The sequence below is a fragment of the Saccopteryx bilineata genome, chromosome 10, assembly GCF_036850765.1.
Source record: "Saccopteryx bilineata isolate mSacBil1 chromosome 10, mSacBil1_pri_phased_curated, whole genome shotgun sequence".
Taxonomy (NCBI): domain Eukaryota; kingdom Metazoa; phylum Chordata; class Mammalia; order Chiroptera; family Emballonuridae; genus Saccopteryx; species Saccopteryx bilineata.
Genome location: NC_089499.1, coordinates 9,197,623 through 9,222,641, shown reverse-complemented (window position 1 = coordinate 9,222,641; position 25,019 = coordinate 9,197,623). Strand labels below are relative to the sequence as shown.

At 47.7% G+C, this 25,019-nt stretch overlaps 2 protein-coding genes across 3 annotated transcripts; both read right to left on the bottom strand.

Moving 5' to 3' along the window:
- Nucleotides 1–1,801: 1,801 nt before the first annotated feature.
- On the bottom strand, nucleotides 1,802–23,721 carry LZTFL1 (leucine zipper transcription factor like 1). 2 transcript variants are annotated; one of them, XM_066245914.1, is made up of 10 exons: nucleotides 23,584–23,721; nucleotides 15,290–15,414; nucleotides 13,533–13,727; nucleotides 12,269–12,329; nucleotides 11,124–11,195; nucleotides 7,831–7,896; nucleotides 7,669–7,746; nucleotides 5,841–6,017; nucleotides 4,435–4,538; nucleotides 1,802–3,362 (listed from the first exon to the last, which is right to left on the bottom strand). In XM_066245914.1, the coding sequence occupies exons 1-10, from the start codon at nucleotides 23,584–23,586 to the stop codon at nucleotides 3,344–3,346; spliced, it is 900 nt and encodes a 299-aa protein (XP_066102011.1). In that variant the 5' UTR covers nucleotides 23,587–23,721; the 3' UTR covers nucleotides 1,802–3,343. The 2 variants fall into 2 exon arrangements, with proteins under 2 accessions (XP_066102011.1, XP_066102009.1); XM_066245912.1 differs by lacking the exon at nucleotides 23,584–23,721 and adding an exon at nucleotides 16,785–17,514.
- On the bottom strand, nucleotides 18,273–23,724 carry LOC136314682 (RNA-binding motif protein, X chromosome-like). The gene is made up of 2 exons (XM_066245911.1): nucleotides 23,584–23,724; nucleotides 18,273–20,283 (listed from the first exon to the last, which is right to left on the bottom strand). The coding sequence occupies exon 2, from the start codon at nucleotides 20,144–20,146 to the stop codon at nucleotides 18,977–18,979; it is 1,170 nt and encodes a 389-aa protein (XP_066102008.1). The 5' UTR covers nucleotides 20,147–20,283; nucleotides 23,584–23,724; the 3' UTR covers nucleotides 18,273–18,976.
- Nucleotides 23,725–25,019: the final 1,295 nt, after the last annotated feature.

The window sequence follows — 25,019 nt, the reverse complement described above, 5'->3', positions numbered from 1 at the left end:
CTCAGGCTCTTGAGCAGAATTTAATTTTAATGAAGTCCAACTTCTCAAGTCTTTCTTTAATGGATTGTGCCTTTGATGTTGTACCTAAAAAAGTCACTGCCATCTCCAAGGTCATAAGTTTCTCCTGTTATCTTCTGGGAGTTTCACAGTTTTATTTTATATATTTAGACCTGTGATCCACTTTGAGCACTCTTTGTAAAAGGTGTTAGGTCCCTGTCTAGAATCATTTTGTTGCATATGGGGATGACCAGGATTCGCAGGAGTGCTTCTTGGTGCCCCGTGGGAATAACAGAAGGGAAATTTCACAATGACAGCATGACAGGGGTGAAATGATCAGGGGCTCAGCCGCTTAAAGGAAGGCTCACTTCACTAGGCAAGTGATGCTGACCAGCAGAAGTGCTGGTGGAGGGTGAGGGCCACCAAGGACGGCAGTGGACACGGGAGACGTCAGTCACACAGCATCTCAGGAGGCCAGCAGGACTGAGCCCAGCTGCCACAGCAGTGACCTCTCAATGTGTCCCCTCCTCAGCCTCCCACAGGACTTCCAGGATCACTTCCCAAATAAGCGACCTGCACCCCGACCCTATCCTAAGGTCTGCAACCCGAGCAAGACCCTCCCAACAGGGGAGCATGAGGTCCCCGTCGAGCACCTACAGAGTCCTGTCTCCTTCTCCTAAAGGACAGGTGCGTTTAGCCTGCCCTGGTCCTTGTTGGCGAGCCCCAGCCTGGCTCTCGGTGACTGTCAGTTTCTTTTCTAAGTGCTCCTGAAAATCCATTTCAGAAGCTATTAATTTGATAATAGGCCCACTGTTGTGTAAAAATCATGGAGGATTTTCAAATTCCAATTTTGTTTTAATAGCTGTAAAATACTAAAACTTTTTTTTCTACGTAGTGTTGTAAATTGTTTTGTTTAAACATTAATATTGCTGAGATGGCTTTTGTTTCCGAAAGAATTGCTTACATGAGAGTAATCATATCTTTAATTTCTAATGGCAAAGCTTCAGAATATAAGCATTTATACACAGAAGGAAATTAATGGCAAATGTTTGCAATCCAATATATCTAAAAGCAGCAAACATTTAAAAAATATAAACATCCCTGTAAACTGTTTCCAATTCACCAGAATGTAAATAATAAATAGCAAAAGCTTTACTGCCTGACCAGGCAGTGGCGCAGTGGATAGAGCATTGGACTGGGATGCGGAGGACCCAGGTTCGAGACCCTGAGGTTGCCAGATTGAGTGCGGGCTCATCTGGTTTGAGGAAAGCTCACCAGCTTGGACCCAAGGTCGCTGGCTTGAGCAAGAGGTTACTTGGTCTGCTGTAGCCCCCCCCCCCCGTCAAGGCACATATGAGAAAGCAATCAATGAACAACGAAAGTGCCACAATGAAAAACTGATGATTGATGCTCCTCATCTCTCTCCGTGTCTGTCTGTCTCTATCCATCCCCCCCCCCCGTCTCTGTAAAAAAAAAAAAAAAAAAAAGCGTTACCAATTAAGATTATACACTGCTCACAAAAATTAGAGGATCAGGAAACGTGCAGATACTCCATCCGTACTCTCAGCCTTTTGTCTAGTGCATTTCACCAATAAAATAAAAGATGGTTTTGCATCTCATTTGCATAATCAAACAACTTTCTTTGACTTGTTTGCTTTTCTGATGTTCTTGTTTAATAAAAAAAAGTCAAATGCTTTTTTAATTGCTTCATATTCATTTTGAAATATCCCCTAATTTTTGTAAGCAGTATGAATTCAGTGTAGAGAAATATTTGACTTATGAAGAGTTAGGTAAGACATACGCAAATGATCATAAACATTTATTTAATATACACTCAAAATGTAATATAATGTAGTGTTCAGAACGGCATGTAATTTAAACATTTAAGTGTTGAACAGCAGAAATTAATAACACAAAGCCTTACATTCTACTTCTGTCAATGGAGGGTCTCAGTCACATTTAGCAGGAGTCTTGAATTTTTAAGTTCAACCAAAGCTGCACTACGACAGCCACCAACGTCGTCCCCACAGCCAAGTATGTCAGAGGTCAATCAAGGCTTGAGACGCTGCTCCTAGAATCTCAAAACATATAGACTAAAAAGGCTTTCTTTCGTACTTACACGAGATAAATCCTAAAACTAGGAAAATATTCCAATGTAAAAATTTACAACTGTATTTTGCTAAGGGCACGACTTAAAACACACCCGACAAAACCAGAGGATAAAAAGTACTTATAAGTGAAAAACTGGCAAGTTGATTTATGTCAACGAATGTTATTTTTTTTATCTGAATGCAGGGCATAGTTAGGTTTTAAGGTTTCAGAAATACTTTTGAATTAATTATTGAACTGGAATGCACTATCCAGAATATTTCAAAGTTGCTACCACAAAAACAAGCTGCAATTCTACCTAGCAATGAAGGTTTCTCCACACTGTCTTCCTTCTCCCTGGGCTTCAAACAGAGCAAGATGGTGTATGAATCGTTCATTTCTGGAATTTCCTATTCAGTATTTTCGAACCAAGGCTGACTGCAGGTAACTGAGCCCGTGGAAAGCGGGAGTGCAGGAAGGGGGCTACTGCGCATGTGTCTGAGCCCAGATACCTTCTCAGCCGCAGACGGACAGGAAGTGCCTGACTTCTCCGTCAGCTTTTGTTTCTCTTCTTTAAAAAAAAATTTTTTTTAAGGATCAGTTTATCCTTTTCTGCAAAATCCATCAGTTTTCTTAAGATAAGTCATGCTGCAAAAAATGCCTGAAGGTCTGTTGACAAACACAACGTTTAGCTAGACCGAAGTGGTTAAATTCTCGTGTTCACTGTTAATTTTCCTTATAATTGGTAAAAATGTTGCCTATATAGATGTTTTTACATTTCCAGTGAATTCATATGTTTTTGATGATCAGAGAAAATGAATTAGGTTTCATTTAAAAAAATAAGGTTTATTTGTATTAGCTATCTTTAATGACTTTATATTTACCCTGGGAAATGCACAAGTGTGGACAGTGCTAGCTTTAACATTAAAAAGGTATCCTCATTACACTAATGCCAAAGGTAAGACTCTTCTTCCCACTCGAAAACCCTCTTCTCTACTGTAAAGAATTTTCTATGCATTTGAACTCTGGAACATTCGGTAGAGAGGAGTTTGGGGCAACCAGCCAGAATCAGATTTTTTTCTCTTCTCAATTACACAACTGAACACAGGGACTCTAGTTTTAAATAGTAGAAGCAAAGCCTAAATATTGGAAAAATAAAGAGAGGGAATATAACATACTGCTTCAAAACACATGCCCAAGGTTAGAACCAGCTTGCCGTTCGAGGTACGGCAGCTTCCACATGAAGTCTCCTCCGTTTTTAACTTTCCGGTTCATATCTGGAAAGAGATACAAATTAAATTAAGAGCATATCATCATGATAACTTTTGTCGTCACTGTTACCAAATGAGTGAACTTGAAACATCGGCAGTAGCTAAACCAGACACTGCATTTTTCACTTCAAATCACTGCTAAGGTAGAAGGGAGACACGCACAGCACTGTGACAGTGACTCAGGGGACCCTGACACAGGGAGGACGGACCAGTTAGCGGCTAAGAGACCTTCCGACCCGAGTCTCTATAGCTGGCAGTTGGATCCATGGCAGGGAGTAGAAGTTCAGTAATGATCTAAATTGTCAGACCAACACCACCAGCGGAGATGGCTATGTGGGTACAGGGTTAACAGCCCCTGTCTAAAAGAACCAACCTGACTTTGGATTCGTTTCCTAGCTCTGTTCCCCTGGTGCCCCGATAAAGGTAAAATGTCAGTGGAGTTTCCAGACGAAACCACTGATGACAGAAACGCCTGATTAGTAGATTCCACCCGGACCAGGAGGACTGTGAGCAAACTGTCAGTCTGTGGTAGGAGCCACGGCGTTTCCCCTGCGTGGTGAGCTATCGTAACAGCACCTGTCCCTGGCTGGGGACCATGTGGTCAGACAAGAGACCCTAGTTTTCTGTGGGCATGGGCTTCTCACCCATGCTGGCTCCGGCACACCCCTCTGTGTGGATCTCATTTTCTTGTACCTAAATTATCACCTGAGTGCACCACACGACCAGGTCTGGGATGCTGCAAGGACGCTGTGGAGAAAGGATGCCCAGTGCTGCCCTGCAGGTAGCCCCGTGCTTCCCGCCCGACATCCTGCTGCCTGAATGCACTGCCTGGGGGAGGAGCCTGCTGTAGCCGTGTGTGCATCTACGGCCAGCTGAGCCCAAAGGCCCCTGCAGGCCTTACAGACCAGGCCACGGCTAAAGCTCCTCGGCCGTCCTCAAATGCAGGCTTCTGCCCCAAATGGCGGAGCAGCTCCCCACCGGCGTGAGCTCCCTGGACCCAGCTTAGACTTAATGAAGAACAGAAATCAGCCCAGCAGGGAGACAGCTCCGAGCTCCGAGGCAGGACGGGCTGGCTTACTTTGCCAGTCTTTTCCTCAGGTCTTTGATTTGGTCGTTCTTCTTGGTTAGAATCTCCTTCATGTTTTGATAAGCTGCTGTTTGTTGGAATTTCTTCTCTAATTCCTGCACAGTGAAAAGTATCAGCCCATTACTAAGACATAGTTAAGGTAAGCAGTAACAAAATCTCATAAAAATGTCTATTTTTGCTTTAATTTTACTAATATTTAGCTTATTTTTAAATTTCTTTAAAAAATATACTCATATAAAAATTAAGAGTATATAAACTTTAAAAATATTCTTAAAAAAATTCTTTCAAATGAGAAGCCAATAAAATAGTAATGTTTTCGCAAATATAATGTCAGCAAATAACTCAGACAGACTGTGCCCTAGACATGGGTATCTATTTGAAACAGTAAACTAAATTTCAAGTATAATAAGCACGATCTTTCCCCAAATCCCAAAGTAGTGACAGTATTTTAGGAGAATTTTTAAATTAAGTTTCTGTCCTCAAATTCTTAAGTGTTTAATCTTTCAAGTGAAGATCCCATTCCAATCTATATTCCATATAAATCAAGAAAAAGGGCCTCGCCTGCCTGCGGTGGCACAGTGAATAGAATGTCGACCTGGAACACTGAGGTCACCAGTTTGAAACCCTGGGCTTGCCTGGTCAAGGCACATATGACAAACAATCATGAACAACTAAAGTGAAGCAACTATGAGTGATACTTCTTATTCCCCACACCATAAAAATCATTAAAAATAAAATCTTCAAAGAAAAGAAAAAGGTATAGAATCCTTAAAAAAAAAAAAGTCATCCTTTGCCTGACTGGTGGTGGCATAGTGGACAGAGCGTCAAGCTGGGATGCTGAGGACCCAGGTTTGAAACCCTGAGGTTGCTGGCCTGAGCACAGCTTACCAACTTGAGTGCTGGGTCACTGGCTTGAGTGTGGGATTCCTGACCTGACCCCATGGTCACTGGCTTGAGCCCAAAGGTCGCTGGCTTGAGCAAGGGGTCACTGGCATGGCTGGAGCCCCCTGCCCCATCAAGGCACATATGAGAAGCAATTAGCAAACAACTAAAAAGCCGAAACTACGAGCTAATGCTCCTCATCTCTCTCCCTTCCTATCTGCCTCTCTTAAAAAAAAAAAAAGTCACCCACCCTCTGCCATAAGAGCGATAGGCAGGAAGGACAGCCACTGTGAAATATTCCACCACCCTATAGGAAGGAGTGGAGATTTTATTATCACAGATACTTTCGTGCCAAAGATGGAAGAATCTCTGCTCAGAGATGACACATCTTTAGAACACATAACGGTTAACGCTTTGAGGAAAAGGTGAACGCGCAGCTCTCCGCCGCGCCCTCAGTGCACCTGCTCTCTACACTGCGCTCATCACCTAGCTGGGCGTTTACAGACAAGTCTGACCTTTTCAGCCATGCTCAGCTGCTCCTGAACCCTGAGTTGGTCGTGCTTGGCTGACGCCAGACTCTCCTCCAGTAACTTCTGGTTTTCTGTCTCTTCGTCAAGTGCCTTCTGAAACTCACTCCTTAAAGTGGCAAGTCTGTTTTCCAAGTCAGTCAAGTCTTTGGCCTTTATAAAGTGCTATGAAAAACACACATAAGGGCATAGGTCATGCTGACATCCTAATAGCAACTGTTTTAGATGGTGATTCACCATCAAGGAGATGGAGGGTGGTGACGTCGTGTCGCAGTGCCCACCAGCCTCTCCCCAGCCTGGGGGCACTCAGATCCCTCGGCCCTCAGCGCACGGTGTCCCGCACATGGCAGAGTGCAGGGTCCTGGCTCTCCAAACATGTAAAACACGATTCACGAACTGCTAGAATTCCACAGGGGAACAGGAGAGAGGCAAGATCCTGAACCTGACAGGGCTGTGCGTCTCGGTGCTGGGAGGGCCCGTGGAGGGCAAACAGATTTTATTTTGAAGTTAAAAAAAAACACCTGGTGAAGAACTTTAAATGATACACATGGAATAATAATAATACAGCCCTGGCTGGTTGGCTCAGCGGTAGAGCGTCGGCCTAGCGTGTGGAGGACCCTAGTTTGATTCCCGGCCAGGGCACACAGGAGAAGCGCCCATTTGCTTCTCCACCCCTCCGCCGCGCTTTCCTCTCTGTCTCTCTCTTCCTCTCCCGCTGCCAAGGCTCCATTGGAGCAAAGATGGCCCGGGCACTGGGGATGGCTCTGTGGCCTCTGCCTCAGGTGCTAGAGTGGCTCTGGTCCCAACATGGCGACGCCCAGGATGGGCAGAGCATTGCCCCCTGGTGGGCAGAGCGTCGCCCCATGGTGGGCGTGCTGGGTGGATCCCAGTTGGGCGCATGCAGGAGTCTGTCTGACTGCCTCTCCCTGTTTCCAGCTTCAGAAAAATGAAAAAAAAAAAAAAAATTAATACATTTATATAACAATTTTATAGACTCTAGTCATTTATAATAAAATATTATGAAAGCCTAATTAATGCTCACCCAAAGCAAATAGAGTTGCAAGTTTTATAAAATAAAACTCACATACTGAGTTTTATTAACTGGCCCTGGCCAGTTGGCTCAGTGGTAGAGCGTCGGCCTGGTGTGCAGGAGTCCCAGGTTCAATTCCTGGTCAGGGCACACAGGAGAAGCGCCCATTTGCTTCTCCACCCCTCCCCCTCTCCTTCCTGTCTCTCTCTTCCCCTCCCTCAGCCAAGGCTCCATTGGAGCAAAGTTTGCCCGGGGAATGAGGATGGCTCTATGGCCTCTGCCTCAAGCGCTAGAATAGCTCTGGTTGCAACAGAGCAACGCCCCAGATTGGCAGAGCATCGTCCCCTGGTGGGCATGCCGGGTGGATCCTGATCGGGCGCATGCGGGAGTCTGTCTGTCTCCCCGTTTCCAACTTCAGAAAAAAACAAACAAACAAAAAAACAAAACAAAACAAATACAATGAACTAAAACCTCTTTCTTCATTTCCTTTTTCCCCCACTGTAATTGGAATGGCAAAGTGAGAGGCAGAAACTTTAAAAATATATTCAAGAATCTCTCTATGCCAATGAGCTCTCCGGACATGTGAGTTGTGATCTGCCCCCAGCCCTGCAGGACGGACAGAGGGACGGGACTGGTTCTTTGCTGGCCTTTCCTGGACAAGGGTGTCCCCGTGCAGCACAGCAGCAGGGGAGTGGCGGGGTGGGGCAGAGGGACAGTAACTGGACCGATACGAAGTGTGTAACTCTGTCTAGCAAATGTGGAAGAGGTGGCCAGGCCTTCCTTCACCTTCTCATCTCCTTGGTCCAGCTGTAAATCTTGCAAAGCCCTCTCCAGCTGTGCTTTCCCATCCAGCGCCTCCGTAGCCTGTGGTCAGGGTTAAACAAGGCGCGGTCAGCACCGAGTCTGCAAGGAACTCTCAGAGAGCTGGTTACAGCGTGTCTCAGTTACCTGCATTTCAAGGGTCTTCAGTCTCGACTTCAATTTCTCATTCTCTTCTTGAAGTCTTAAAATTTCCTTTGTGAGTAAATTCAAGTTTTATTATTTTAGCCAAAGTACTTTTAAAACTCCAAATTACGTACAAGTATCTCATTTAAAGATTTCACTTTCATATTAAATTTAAATTACCTACTAGATCAGAAACCTGCATGTCCGGTTACCGGTAACATCCCAGATGTATCCAGCCCACCCGCCTCGGCACCGTGAGTTACCTCGGGCTCTAAGACTTCTAGTTCCTTCTCTCCCAGACTCAGACTCCCTTCAGCCCTCTATGCTCACCTTTCTCCAAAGTCCCTGTCTGCTGCCGTCTCTCACCTCGCTGGTCCTGCAGCCGCTGGGTCTGTGTCAGCCTGCACGCACACCACGGCCTGTGCCGAAACGCAGTCTTCACCACCCCAGTACCCTCCTGGGCTCGAGTAGCTCTGGCTGAGCTGAAGCCACATGCCTTTGCTCGCATGCTGCTCTGTCTCCGTCAGTCCAGTCCTTCCTACGACACTGCAGCACACACATCGGCCCAGTCCAGGTACTGCCCTGTCTGTCACCCAGCCTTCTCCCTGCCTCTGACTGCCACCTGCTCTGTCCCCCTGCCGGCCATGCCCCTTCCCTTCCTTCTGACAGCAGCCCAGCTTGGGCACTGCCTTACCCAAAGCCTGTCCTCAACTACTCCTCCACACAGACAACCACTCCTCCACACAGACAACCACTCCTCCACACAGACAGCCACTCCTCCACACAGACAGCCACTCCTCCACACAGACAACCACTCCTCCACACAGACAACCACTCCTCCACACAGACAGCCACTCCTCCACACAGACAACCACTCCTCCACACAGACAACCACTCCTCCACACAGACAACCACTCCTCCACACAGACAGCCACTCCTCCACACAGACAGCCACTCCTCCACACAGACAGCCACTCCTCCACACAGACAACCACTCCTCCACAGACAACCACTCCTCCACACAGACAACCACTCCTCCACACAGACAACCACTCCTCCACACAGACAACCACTCCTCCACAGACAACCACTCCTCCACACAGACAACCACTCCTCCACACAGACAGCCACTCCTCCACACAGACAACCACTCCTCCACAGGCAACCACTCCTCCACACAGACAACCACTCCTCCACACAGACAACCACTCCTCCACACAGACAACCACTCCTCCACACAGACAACCACTCCTCCACAGGCAACCACTCCTCCACACAGACAACCACTCCTCCACAGACAACCACTCCTCCACACAGACAACCACTCCTCCACACAGACAACCACTCCTCCACAGACAACCACTCCTCCACACAGACAACCACTCCTCCACACAGGCAACCACTCCTCCACACAGGCAACCACTCCTCCACACAGACAACCACTCCTCCACAGGCAACCACTCCTCCACACAGACAACCACTCCTCCACACAGACAACCACTCCTCCACACAGACAACCACTCCTCCACACAGACAACCACTCCTCCACAGGCAACCACTCCTCCACACAGACAACCACTCCTCCACAGACAACCACTCCTCCACACAGACAACCACTCCTCCACACAGACAACCACTCCTCCACAGACAACCACTCCTCCACACAGACAACCACTCCTCCACACAGGCAACCACTCCTCCACACAGACAACCACTCCTCCACACAGACAACCACTCCTCCACACAGACAACCACTCCTCCACTCAGAACCGTGCCTTCCCTGCCACCCCGCCGCACCTGCGGCAACACACCAGTGTTTCCGTTTCCAGAGACCAGCTCGCCCTTCGCAAGGAGAGCAGGTTAAGGTTTTTGAGGGCAAAAGGCCAGGTATCATACCGCTTTTCATCAAACGAGATCTAGCATAATGTTGACAATATAAGAGTCATGGAAAATATTTGTGTACTGGTAACGAATATTTATAAACCTCTTAATAAAATTCCATCACCACAGATTATAAACCTCAACTGCCCATTAAGAAATGTCCAAAATTCCATGCTCTTCACTCACCACGAAGACGCGCTCGGAGCTGCTGCGACAGGGAGGAAAGCACAGCGTGGGAACACGCTGGGTAACATTGGGGCAGCAGCACAGGACGCCACGGGGCACTAACATTGGGGCAGCGGCACAGGACGCCACGGGGCACTAACACTGGGGCAGGGGCACAGGACGCCACGAGGCACAAACACTGGGGCAGCGGCACAGGACACCAAGGGGCACTAACACTGGGGCAGCGGCACAGGATGCCAAGGGGCACAAACACTGGGGCAGGGGCACAGGACGCCACGAGGCACAAACACTGGGGCAGCGGCACAGGACGCCAAGGGGCACTAACACTGGGGCAGTGGCACAGGACGCCACGGGGCACAAACACTGGGGCAGCGGCACAGGACGCCACGAGGCACAAACACTGGGGCAGGGGCACAGGACGCCACGAGGCACAAACACTGGGGCAGCGGCACAGGACGCCAAGGGGCACAAACACTGGGGCAGCGGCACAGGACGCCACGAGGCACAAACACTGGGGCAGCGGCACAGGACGCCAAGGGGCACAAACACTGGGGCAGCGGCATAGGACGCCAAGGGGCACAAACACTGGGGCAGGGGCACAGGACGCCATGAGGCACAAACACTGGGGCAGCGGCACAGGACGCCAAGGGGCACTAACACTGGGGCAGCGGCACAGGATGCCACGGGGCACAAACACTGGGGCAGGGGCACAGGACGCCACGGGGCACAAACACTGGGGCAGCGGCACAGGACACCAAGGGACACTAACACTGGGGCAGCGGCACAGGACGCCACGGGGCACAAACACTGGGGCAGAGGCACAGGACGCCACGAGGCACAAACACTGGGGCAGGGGCACAGGACGCCACGGGGCACAAACACTGGGGCAGGGGCACAGGATGCCACGGGGCACAAACATGACCGGGGTCACTCTGTAAGTTACAGAAATGCCTAACCACTCTGCTGGACACCTGAAACTAATATAAAATGATACCGAATGTGAACTGTAATTGAAGAAAAACTTTTAAAAAAAGAGCTGCTTCAGATTTCTGGAGGGTAAGCCTGCCATCTTCTGGCCTGCCGGATACCACTAAGTAAAAGGACTACAGGGACTCATCGGCCTCAGGGGACCACAGGCCAAACCACTTCTCCTCAGTGTCAGCACGCTGCAGCTGTGCGGGGACAGAGGACAGAGTAGAGGGCCCATTTCTCAACCATGGTGATGTCACCTTGTTCAGGAGTTCCGTGGTGCCGCCTTCGTTAACTGGGGCAAGCTTTGGCTTTATGGCATCTAGGATGGGCTGAAACGAAATGCAGAAACCAGAGTGAGACCACCACAGAATAACGATGTGCAGTCATCGAACACTAGCACTTTCTCAGTGGAGACACCATGTGTCCATGTCCACTGGGAACTCACCTGCACAGGTGAGGGCATTCTCGTTGGTCTGGCTCTCTGCTACAACCCACTGCCCAATACAAATCAGAGACAAAAACAAAACGCATCCTCCCCATGTCTTTTAAAAAAATACAGAGGGCAGGAAAGGCGGGAGACAGGAAGGAGAGAAGGCGCGCAAAGCCAGATCAGGTATAATCCTAGCATCTCAGGACCGGGATTTTAACCTGTGGGAGCGGAAACATATTTCTGCGTGAACCCAGACTCGGAGAAAAACATCATATTGATGAGGAATTAGGAAACTACACTACAGATGAATACTAACTTGGCACAAATATTCTGGCAGTTTATCTATATGTACAAATAACAAAAGAGGCCATCCCCCCCCCCCCAGGGTCCCAGAGGAGTAAGTGAGGAAGGGTTTTGTATGTGTATGCCACAGGGTCGTCTGAGCAGTGCTGTACTATCCGGCACCAGGGAGGGATTATGGGCGCTGTTAAATGGTCATTGTGAGAAATGAGAATGATCACACAGAGAGGAGCTAACTATTAGTACGTCTCCACATGACAGATGAGGAAAAGCAGGCTCAGCCATCAGGTGACCTGCTCGAGGTCACGCAGCTCGGCAGTGACAGAGCCAGGATGTACACCAGGTGTGGCTGACCCCAGTCCCCAGGCTCTGCATCGCTGGAAAGGAGTTTATATGGCTGGAGTCAGAGGGATGGCGGGGCGGGGGAAGGGGGGAGGGGGAAAGAAGAGGGGGAGAGAGAGAGTGTATGTGTGATAGTGGACAAAATCGTTTTTCATAGTTATACAAAGCTTTTCTCCTTTGCCTGAAAATCTGAGAGGCAATTTTTCAATTCTATTCTAAAACTGAATGCTTTTGAGTGTGTTCTCATTTTAACTTCTGAACACTCTGAGTAACTTAGAGATTTTAAACACTGGCTATTAAGATACAACTTTAAAAATGACCAAAAATTACCTTTTTATTAGAAGATGTAAATTCTGCTTTTTCAAATTCTATGACTTGTTCTAATAATTCTCTTGAAGATAAAAGCAAATATGAAAATATTAATTTAAAACACACTTAAAATAAAATCACACAGAATAAAAACACTCGTACCAATCTATTACAGGCCAGAGAGGACAGAGAGAGATGACCATTCACCACGTAAGACAGTCTTCAGTCACCGGTGGTCGAGGTCCCAAACACACGGCCTCACCTGGAATCTTCACAGCACTCAGTACTGCCCACGACCGAGTGTACAATATAATAGCTAGAACTACCCGGGAAGCCATACAGGTCTGAGATTTGCAGTCCACTAATATACATTGTTAGCTAGTAGAGCTTCAAGAAAGACAAACTGATTTTAATGGAGTAGCCTCACAAAAATAGAATTTCAGTAATTTGTGACATCTAAGGAAAAAGTATGAGCCAGTCACCAGAAAGACAGATGGCTGGGTGACCTGCCTGATGACTGGCTCTCAATGGTCAGGGTGTGCGACCCACGGCAGCCTGTGGCGGGCACGGCAGGACTGCTCTCTGCGCTTCTCCACAGGCAGTTTCTCGGTGTTCTCAAGGGGGACAGACTGACTGCTGGTGCAGTTCAGGGCCCCCATCCCCTCCCGCGGGCTTTCCCTGCCTCCGCCGACACTCCCCGTGGGCCCCCGTGCTGCAAGGCTGCCTAGGTCAGAGCTCCCGGCATAGAGGGCAGTCTTCCCTGGTTTCTGGCATGACTTTTCTTAGTTTCAATTTTGCCGTATTTTTCTTAATGAGCTCTTTGATATTGTTTGGGTTATAAAACATTTTTTATATTTCCTATTTTAAAGATAAATATATAATTTAAAATATAATTATTTAAAAATAAACTTCCAATTTCACTAGTCTGAAGTGATGATATTTGAATTACTTTTTCAAATGTTTCATAATCTTTATATCTTGTTGACCTATTTCTAGACTCACTGTAATACTGATCAGGCTAACAAAGACACTGTAAGGAATAATTAGTAATAGCTGAAGAGCGCTGTCATAACTCTCCAGCACCTCTAACACCCAGAGGCAGCAGAATCAGAGAGTTCTGTTCGGAAAGGGCCCCGAGAGGTCACTGGGAACCGTGCTTTGTGACCGCCCACCCGATTTTCTCACGCACCAGCCCTGAGAAAAGCAGCAGCAAAGACACTGGCTAGCTTTTTAAAGAACGTGCTTGGGCTGCTACTGTCACCATTTCAGGCACAAACTTTATCACCTGTTTTCAAGCTCCGAGATATCGGTTTGTAGCTTGAGGTACCACTTCTCGGCCTGCGAGAACAGCTGCCGCAGAAGGAGCACGTTGGTGTGCGCCGTGTGGATGAGCTCAGACTCCACCTCGCTGTGGACCACAGCCTGCAGCCCACTCAGAACCTCCGAGACTTCGTCAGCGGTAAACGTCTCCTCCACCAGCCTGAAATACAACCATCCGGGACTTCCAATAAACAACAAAACCCATTCACAAAATAAAACTAAGAAGCCCACACTGTGACATCTGGGGGATGACGGGGTTACCGTGACAATCTCTCTGGGGAACTAGCTTCTTTATTAATAAAGCAGAGTGAAACTAATTTAAGCAGAATTGAACTCTGATGTCTATTTAAACCATGAAGTTGTGGCTCATTCTTCAGAGGAGGCTGCTCACGTAAAGAGTAACACCCCAGCCCAGGTCTACCCCTTCCTCACTTCCAAAGGACCTACCAGAGGGGGCGCCCCAGAGGCTTGTCCCGTTAGTCACTGCATTCCCCATGTATAAGACGCACTGCTTCAGGGGCTCTACAAACTGGGTGTGTCTTACACAGTGGTTGTAGATTTTTCTACCTGCCGTTCCCGCTTGAGGAGCTGTATAAATTTTATGATGAATAAAACTTGAGTTCAATAACTTTATGTAATACATTGTTTTTCAAATTGCAGGCCCCAAAATTATGGTGCATCTTATACATGGGGAAATACGGTAACCTTGTCTGATTTACCATTCTTTAATGTTTCATTGAGCCAGCAGAATTTAAACACTCTAAAAAACCCAAAACTTGGACTGTTTCTGATGGGAGTCCTTACTAAATGCATTAACAATCTTTCTATGTTCTTTAGTAGAACATACTATATCTGCTTTAAAAACTTGGCTCTTTGGCAACCTGAGTTCATTCCTAGGAACAGCAGTTGAGGCGCACAAAGTAGGCAGTGAAGACCCTTCCCTGGCCAGTTAAAGTGCTGTGTATGTCCGCTGGGGCTTAGGAAGCCAGGCGACCAGATTAGATTAATGAATGGCACAGATAAGGTCTGCATCCGAAGGTCTCTGCTTCCCCGGGAAGGTCAGGGCTTTACAACAGCGGCAGCCCCCTTGGAGGCCTCTCTCATTCACCTCTCACCTAACATTTAAGAGTGTCACAGCCTCAGTCCAAAGCAATCTGATGTCTCTCTATTACTCAGTCTTTTTCTTTGGTGTCCCTATTATTCTCCAGATTCAACAAAAACTTTCTGTGGCCTTTAATTCTCTTCCATTATTGGTCCAACCACACTAATTATCATCTCTTGCTATAAAATTAACTAACATTTTTGGTACTGGTCAGCAAGCTTGGTTTCCTGCTGTTTGCCCTGCTCTTAATTTTTCAATATGAACTGTGTGGGTTTTCTTGCTACTTAGATATCTTAAGGTTCTAATCTCTTAATTAATAACTCAAGTAATTATATAAAGTTCTGGAATTTTAAAAACAAGTCAATCTTTAACCCACAAACACTTCACAATTTCCTGACTGCCCTTCTGAAACTCTACAACCCCTTATCATCCGTGCATGTTTGATAACAGATGCTCCCAGCACAACCTGAGTTTCCCACACCCACGAGGCTGTGCAGGGGCTCAGTGGATAACTGATCTCAATAATGCCGGCAAAGGTCTGTATGGCCCGCTCCGGCACCCCCACGCTGGCCACCAGCAACGACCACTGCTCCCACTGGGTCTCCTCAGTCTTCTCACACCTGCTTTCCCGGAGGTCTTGGAAGCAGGAATCTACAGTTTTGAGTCTCAAGGCTCTTTTAGAACGAGCAAAACGCATATAATTAATAACTTCATTTTGATGATGCTCATTTAGGCCCAGCTCTGCCTGCAAGAGAGAGAAGTCATTTGTTAGCTTTGAACTGTAATAAAGGAACCAACAATGGAAACGCAGGGTATCCTGTGGGAAGATGGCTAAACATCCACTCAAGTCTGTTCCTCCTTTCTGCCCAGGCACATGGCTGCCCGACCAGGGGGCACTCCCAGCCCTCCTTGCAGTCAGGTGTGGTCACATGACTGCTTCTCAGCAACGAACGTCAGCGGAAGAGATGAGGACTATTGCCAAAGCCTGGCCTTACAGGAGGGGGGCCTCTGCCACACCCCACTTTTCTGACACTTGGAGGAGGTGGTGACTAGACCGAACCACACAGACAGCAACCTGCCCTGGGGTCGAGGAGCAGCAAGATGAAAGGGACCCTGTCTCTGAATGGCTCCGCAGAGCAACACTGACCCCTCACCTAACTGAGAGGAGCAGAGATGGCTGCTCGGTGAGACAGACACAAACCTCTGTGCTCTCAGAACCAGCCGTGTGGTTCACTTTTACAGCAATCAACCCTACCTCCCAACACAGCTCTGAAAAACAGGTTCAGTTTTGACATAGCCATTAATTGGCCTTGATTTTAAACCAGGTGACAGCTTGACAACTATGACCTTAAAGGGGATTCATCCTTTGAAGGTCACTTCTTCACGAGCCTTAATCACTTCCCTTTCAAACTCCTGAGGGGGGACTTGATTTAACCAACTGTTCCCTCTCTCAATACTGTTGGTTTCTTCTCCCCTTGAGACTACAGGGAGGACTATGCATATAAACCTCATTCATGCTAATAACCCAAACTCTGAGCTTTCCCTACTTGCCTCCCACTCCTGCTGTCCCCATCCTATCATTGGTCCTTACACACACATGCTCCTCACAGTGCTTCTGTAAAGCTCACCAGCCACTTCTTCATTACAAATCCAACTACAGGGCTGACACCTTCCTCGGCTGGCCTGCTCCTCTCCTTGGCTGCGAACACCTGTCCTTGATCTCATTTGTAGGTTCTTCCTGGGCTTGTCTCTTAAATATCTGTATTCCCAGGGTCCTGCCCTCCCACCCTTACTCTTCTCATTCTATATCCTCTCCCTGATGACACAGCCTATCTCAAGGTTTCAAGGTTACGCATATGCCTATGACTCTCAAGTCTAAGCGCTGACCCAAAGATGTGTGTCCCCAACTGCAGGATGAACAGTTCCACCAAATCTTTTTCTCCCCACATTCTTTTTAATAGTTCTACAATCTGAGATGTTTAAGCTTATGAATTTCGGAACTACCCAAGATATCATGATGCTCTCTAATGGTTCTTTATTTAGTACGCTGTTTCAGAGCAACCAGTTGAGGTATTACGACCAGTGTAAACCAACACATTTGAGGCATGTACTTACCTTAAAATTCATGACTCTAGCCCTGGCCGGTTGGCTTGGCGGTAGAGCGTCGGCCTGGCGTGCGGGGGACCCGGGTTCGATTCCCGGCCAGGGCACATAGGAGAAGCGCCCATTTGCTTCTCCACCCCCCCTCCTTCCTCTCTGTCTCTCTTTTCCCCTCCCGCAGCCAAGGCTCCATTGGAGCAAAGATGGCCCGGGCGCTGGGGATGGCTCCTTGGCCTCTCCCCCAGGCGCTGGAGTGGCTCTGGTCGTGGCAGAGCGACGCCCCGGAGGGGCAGAGCATCACCCCCTGGTGGGCAGAGCATCACCCCTGGTGGGCAGAGCATAGCCCCAGGTGGGCGTGCCGGGTGGATCCCGGTCGGGCGCATGCGGGAGTCTGTCTGACTGTCTCTCCCCGTTTCCAGCTTCAGAAGAAATACAAAAAAAAAAAAAAAAATTCATGACTCTATTTCATTACACTGGTAATTAAGAGGTTGCCTTAGAGCAGGGGTCCCCAAACTTTTTACACAGGGGGCCAGTTCACTGTCCCTTAGACCGTTGGAGGGCCGGACTATAAAAAAACTATGAACAAATCCCTGTGCACACTACACATATCTTATTTTAAAGTAAAAAAACAAAATGGGAACGAATACAATATTTAAAATAGAGAACAAGTAAATTTAAATCAACAAACTGACCAGTATTTCAATGGGAACTATGCTCCTCTCACTGACCACCAATGAAAGAGGTGCCCCTTCCGGGTGTGCGGCGGGGGGGCTGGATAAATGGCCTCAGGGGGCCGCATGCGGCCCGCAGGCCATAGTTTGGGGACCCTTGCCTAGAACTAGACCAGTGGTCGGCAAACTCATTAGTCAACAGAGCCAAATATCAGCAGTACAAGGATTGAAATTTCTTTTTGAGAGCCAAATTTTTTAAACTTAAACTATATAGGTAGGTACATTCCTTATCAAGGTAGCGCCCGCATGTGGTGTTTTGTGGAAGAGCCACATGTGGCTTGCAAGCCGCAGTTTGCCGACCAGGGAGCTAGACAATGTGAATAGAAAGAAGAAAGAATTTTCTTATGGCTTGGTTTACACTGATGAAAGCCAACTCCCTGAACAGATGTGGAACATCAGCAGTAACAGTATTACTGATGAAACAGCCAGAGGTCAGTCAGGATTACCCTGTGCCAGGCGTGATCTCAGTTCATCCTCAATACAACCTGATGACGAAGATGACACCATTGTCACTTCACAGACAGAAAACAGAGGTTCAGAGAAGAAATTTCTCCCAAGTACTGAAATGGTAAGTAAGCAGTAGAGCAGGATCTGAACCAGGCAACCTAACTCCAGAGCCCACACTCAACTCTGCTGTTTCAAATCCTCTTTGGAATATGACAGACTTTAAATAAATAAAACAACACATACACATTATAGTTGCATGTGCACCTTCAAAAGACAGATTTCCACTAGGCATCAGAAAAAAACAAAAATTGAACACCTACATTAGAAACAACATTATCTTTTTTTTTTTTTTTTTTTTTTGGTTTTGGCCAAACTTTTTATTTAGTATTCTGTAGTTGCTTAACACACACTTAAATGGTCTTATTGGGGGAGGGAGAAAGGAGAGGTTCTTATAGATTCCAAAGGAAATGTCAGAAAGGCAAAATATGGCCAGCACTATCCATTTGGTTTGGGTTTACTGGGTGAACAGTACTTTCTTTACATAGGCATTTGATCTCAGGTTTTTCATACTGGGAACATTTGAGATTTCAGTTTGAAGACAGTATGATATCCTAAGAGTAGCATACCCCAACCACCCTCTACTAGATAGCTTGTTTATATAGGCAGAGGGATTCATCTCTCCATTTTAGATGGTTAGAAGTTCGTATATCTTAGAATTTCTTGCCTCGTTTACTGGGAAAAAAATTAGGAAGTGGCCTTCACTTAATTCTACTTGGAAAATTACAACACTAGACACATCAATCCTTACCACACTTAACATTTGCTTGTTGAAAGCAATGTCATGAGATTAAACATGATTTACGTTTTCCCCTCACAAGAACATAAAAATTATGGAAAGGGAACTTAACAGGAAATTTAAAAAAGGTAACACAATTTTTTCTTTTTAGTAGTCCTTGGGTAGTTATGACAGAATAGGTTCCACTTTTTGTTTGTTTCTTTGAACAGGGATTTGGGTCCAAAGTTTTGTTTTTAATATCTGCTTCTGCCTCCCCCTCTATCAGATCGGCTTCCTCCACGGCCACCACCCCTTGGTGCTCCGCGGCTTGAACTGCTGTAGGAATCACGTGGAGGAGGGTACCCCCTTTCCATAGAAGGGGGAAGCCCTCTTTCTTGTCTGCCAACCCGATCACGACCACTTGAGTAGAGATCACTTCGGCTGCTTGAGTAACTATCTCGACTTCCACCATATCCGTCACGTGAGCTGCTGTAATCATCATAGCGACTGCTTCCACCATAAGATGGCGGGGGCCCTCGTGTGGGTGGAGCACTACGTGAGTTACCATAACTGTCATATGCATCCCTGTAGGAACCACCACTTGGATGATCTGAATAGTCACGATCACGACCATAGCCATCTCTATCACTATAGCCTCTTGATGGATAGTCATCACGTGAACTGGAATGACCATAATCACGGTAAGTATAATCTCTTGGTGGTGGTGCATAATCTCTTGTATCACGAGAACTTGGGTAATCTCTGCTTGAATAGCTGTCTTTAGCAGAATACCCATCATCTCTTGGGGACAAATAAACATCTCTACGAGATGGCAGAGGTTCCCTTCGAGGTGGACCTCCATAGCTATCTCTTCCACGTGATACAGGAGCTCTTCCTCCCATCCCACTGCTGCTGCGAACTGGTCCTGAAGGAACAGATCTTTTAGGAGGAGGACCCCCACTTCTTGGTGGCGGTCCTCTTTTTACTGGAAGTGGTCCCCTGGAAGAACTCATGTTAAAATCCATGGAATAGCCACCATCATCTATGTACCCTCCACGTGAGGGAGGCCCCCTGGTGCCCCCACTTCCTCCTCTGCCGCCTCTAAGTCCTCTTGGAGGGCCTCTGCTTCTTGGAGGTGGTCCACGTCTACCAATTTCAAATGATGGTTTATTGGCTTGTTCTACCTTTATAGCTTTTCCATCTAAGGACTTTCCATTCATATCTCTCGCTGCATCCTTAGCATCTGCTGGGCTTTCAAAGGTGACAAAAGCAAATCCTCTCGATTTGTTGGTTTCACGATCTTTCATCAAGAGTACTTCCACTATTCGTCCATATTTACCAAATACTGCTTCAAGGGCTTTCTCATTTGTTTCTGTATTGAGGCCACCAATGAAGAGCTTTCCTGGGCGATCAGCTTCAACCATTTTTCCCCCCTGGTGAGAATCGGAAGGGCGATGAGGACTTCAAGCTGCTACAAAGTAGCCGACAGGGAATTTCCAGCAGCTCAGGACGAGGGAGCGCCACGGGGTTCCAAAACGGAGGAGTGAACCCACTGGAACGACTGCGCAAGGAGAACATTACCTTTTATAATCATATCAGTTTGGAAAAGAACATCCTGCAATTTGGAAATGTCAAAGCAATTATCATACTTGCTAAAAAAAAAATCCATAAACACTAATTCTCAATCATTCTTCATTGTTTATAGTATTAAATCGACTCTCACAAGCCCTTCAAACTTTGTTTCGCAGAATTCTCTGTAAGAACACTCTACTTTAGTAAGACTAGTCTGTTCATGAGCCCTGAGGCTTGAGCTCACACTTCCTGCTTCTGTTTTCACTGTTGGCTGATCCTTAACTAAAAGTACCTCCCCATTCCTGTTTAAGAATCTGAGTGCTACCCAATGGTATGCTGGTAACTGTTTAACAGCAGGCTTTCTAGGGTGGGGTGGAGGCGGCAGTGAAATCTCAAACTTTGACTTGTAGCCCTGGCTGATTTCCATGGTGTCAATACTCCCCCCATGGCTGATGTCAAGCTACCAGTAATGTCACTCAATGCAGAGGTAAGAAAACGTACAGAACAGGCTCTCACCAGCCAGTACAGCGTGCTCCAGCACATCATAGAATTCCTAGCCTTTCCTCAGGGCCAAACCTGCTTTATCTACTCTGTGAAGCTTCCCGATCCATTCTCAGGAACCCTACTCACGCCTTCTTCCAAACACTAGCACATACCATCTCTGCCCCTTGGCACCACAGACTGATAGTATTAGCTCTTTTTTTACTTTTCCTGGTATTGCTCCTCCAACTAGACTGTAAGCTTGTGAGGGCATGAATCATTTCTTACACCACACAACTCCTAGTATCGTGCCTTGTGTAGATTAAGTGGCCAACTCATACCTGTTAATTATTTTCTCTCCTATAAAGAAGAGCTGACTGCCTTAAGACTAAGAAGAAAACAATTACTCAAACTGAGAAGGATGAACTTTAGGACAAAAGACAGAAAAGGTCCTTCAAAATGGATGGGCGTGAAGGAAGGGAGTAGATGGCAGCTGAGATCAGAGAGAAACGGCATCAGCCCAGGAAGTGGCTTTCGGAAACATCTGCTTCCCCATATGCACACAGGTGCCCTACATGCACACAAGTCACATCATTAGAGGAAAAGGCACAGGCTGATGTGTGGTGCGGGCAGACAAAACCACTGGACTAAAAACCAAGTTTACGTCTAGCTATGCAACTCTTTGTTACTAAGTCACTGAACCTCATTGACACCAGTTTTGCCATCTGTTAAATAAGGTAGATGTAATGATCGGCTTTCAAATATTTAGAAATAATGGCAATATCCAAATAGGGAAACCAGAATGTTTAAATTTTGTTGCAGAGATATTTTATTAAAATAATAATAAAAAGCTAAAAGCACATAGCAAGAATCCTACCAGAGACCTGCCAAGCTAGTGTCTTGAAATTGTGCCAGAAAGTTAGGGGAAGGGAGATGTGGGCACCAGAAGTGATTCCCTGTTCTTCACTATTCTCAAAACATCCATACACAAGTTTACTATGAGAAGTATAAGAAAATGTAATAATAAAAATGAGCACATCTAAGATAAGCTATCATATATTGAATGCTTAATAGTTTAACAAGTACTTTGCTATTTATTTCATATGCATTAGCTCATTTACCATTTTAACAGCCCTACTTTAATTATCTGCTATTTACTAATGAAAAATCTGAGCCTGACTAGAAGCCTGTTGTTATGCAAATTGAAAGGAATCACAGAAAACAGAATGGAAGCAGATGTCAATTTTTGTGTGTGTGACATCACCATCATTGTTTTTTTCAACTGGTTCTTGATATTTTAGGGAAATCAAGAGTATGAGAGGGACCGATTCTAAGCTCAAGAGGGTTAAGGAGGCCCTGGCCAGTTGGCTCAGCAGTAGAGTGTCGGCCCAGCGTGTGGAAGTCCTAGGTTCGATTCTTGGCTAGGGTGCATAGGAGAGGTGTTCATCTGCTTCGCTACCGTTCCCCCCCTCCTTTCTTTCTTTCTTTCTTTTTTTTTGAAGCTGGAAACGGGAAGAGACAGTCAGACAGACTCCCGCATGCGCCCGACCGGGATCCACCCGGCACGTGGGCAACGCTCTGCCCACCAGGGGGCGATGCTCTGTCCCTCCGGGGCGTCGCTCTGCCGAGACCAGAGCCACTCTAGCGCCTGGGGCAGAGGCCAAGGAGCCATCCCCAGCGCCCGGGCCATCTTTGCTCCAATGGAACCTTGGCTGCGGGAGGGGAAGAGAGAGACAGAGAGGAAGGGGGGGGGGTGGAGAAGCAAATGGGCGCCTCTCCTATGTGCCCTGGCCGGGAATCGAACCCGGGTCCCCCACACGCCAGGCAGACGCTCTACCGCTGAGCCAACCGGCCAGGGCCTCCCCCCTCTCCTTTCTATGTCTCTCTTCCCCTCCTGCAGCCAAGGTTCCATGGGAGCAAAGTTGGCCCGGGCGCTGAGGATGGCTCCATGTCTCCACCTCAGGCGCTAGAATGGCTCTGGTTGCAACAGAGCATCGCCCCCTGGTGGGCATGCCGGGTGGATCCCGGTCGGGTGCATGCAGGAGTCTGTCTCTCTGCCTCCCCACTTCTCACTTCAGGAAAATACAAAAAGAGGGGTAGGGCGTGCTCTGTTTTGCTCTCAGCTGCAAGAGTGCTTGGATCAGAGTGTGGGCTAAACAGGCCTTCTGGCTGCTGAGATATTTCCGTGTCCCATTTCGGTGGGGCCCCTGACGCTGGTTCCATCCCATTTTCTGAACACTTCAGTATTGTGCAGTGTTCTAAGTACCGTTTTAGCATACAAGAAAAAAGAGCGTCTTTTCAACAGGTCAAAACAAAAAAGAAATATCACCCAAGATCTCTTGGACTCCCTTGGGGGCTTGGACTCAAAGTCGCTCTCACATCCGAAAGCTAGATTCAATCACGCTCTCCTTTCTCGGGTCGTTAACACATAATTCTTTATACTGCCACAGGTGTACATGTGGCGTGAGTGTGCGTGTGTGTGTAAAAACGTTAGTTTGGAAGCGAATGAGCATCCCACCCTTCGCCTTCCGCTAGCAGCGGGGCCGCCAGCTCTCTTCACCGCCCACTGCGAGGTGTCAACTAGCCAGGGGCGAGGACGCACGCGACACCGCTAGGAGAGGGCTTCTTCACCTAGGACGATCCCAGAAGGGCTCCGGCCGAGGCTAACGGAGCCCCGCGTCCGGCGCGCGGCCTAGGAGCCGGACTCAAAGCCGCTTACGACTACGCCATCACTCCGGGGCCCCGCCCCGCGTCTCCGGCCAGGCCTCTGTTCGCGTTCCGGCGCGGCGCCTGCGGGCCGACTACTCACCATGGCGTGGGGCGGGAGTTAGGGGCCTCAGGAGCGGGAGAGGCCAGGCGGAGTCTCCTAAACGCCTGGCTAACCGCGGGATGGCCGAGGATGGTCGGACCTCCGTGGAGGGGGAGCGCCGAGGGGTTCTTTGAAGGCCTCCGGTTGCTAATGGAAACGAAGGCAGGTTACCTTGGAGTTCTGCACTCTTACTGGCTCTTAAGATCACGCGACAGGAAGTGATTCGTGACCAGCCGGCCTCCGCGCGCGTATTGGCTTCCAGAGACGGAAGTCCCACCTCTTCGCGCCACGTTGGCTTTAGGGGGCTGGCTGCCGTTGCCAATGGTAACGGGAAGGGAGAGGCTGCCTGGGGCAACCGCGCTCAACCGCGTGGTGAAGGCCGGAGTTGGATTGCTGCGAACGGCTGGGCCCTCGCTTCTCGCAGCCTGTCGCCTCCAGGGCCATGGCCTCGAGGGTTGACTCGCGAGCTTTCGACGGTTTCCTGGGGCGTCGGGCGCGCCCCCCCCCTAGGGTTTCTCTTCTCTCCAGGAGTTCCTCCTTGACCAAAATAGGTCGACAGCAACAGCGGTACCAAGTTCCTGGTCAGAGCTTTGAAAGACCCTCTCCCCACCCTGCCCATTCTTTTCTCTTGTATCCTGGATTAAACAAAACAAAACAAAACAAAAAACCTAATAAAACACACTTTTTTCTTAAAAAATAACCACTGATGAAGTCATTCAAAGAGCATTGAGTTTCAAACTATTATGCCTAAAATCACCAAGCAGGCTTGTTGAAAGAATGCTTCTGTGACCTCACTCCCAGAAATTAAAAAAACAAGTCTAGCTTGGGTCCTTGGACTCCGCCATCTTGAATGACACTCCAGGAGCGCTCACGGACCACTCTTTAAGAAACACTGTCCTAGAAGAGCAAAGGTGTAGGATGGCATAGATTACTGCAAATACCAGGAGCGTGATGCTGGGTGGGTGAAAGCCTTTGAGTGGGCATAGGCCACTGAGTAGGCATTTCTGCAGGCTCTGAAGACAGAACGGTGAGCTAGATGCAGTCCCTGGACAGGCAATGAGTAAGCTATGAAGTGAATTTTCAGCACATGCACAGAAATAAGGTGCATAAAGTAGGAGCTTCCTGAGAATCAAGGAGACCTCAAATGGAGGAGAGGTATTTGGCATTAGCCTTGACTTATGGATAGATACAGTAACTTAGATAATGCTTTTTGGGTTTATGTTGATTTTGGCCACTACACCATGCAACTTAAAATGGATCACCATTGATTGGGACCTAAAGTCTAGGAAATATTTTAAAGATCTGGTTCCACCTGCTTACTTTATGGATGAAGAGTCTAAGAGCCAAGGTCACATGTTCAAGACCTCAGAGGGCTGGGTGGGGGCCTCTGTAGCTTGAGTTTGAGATGAAACTAATACAAATATGTTTTCAAGAGC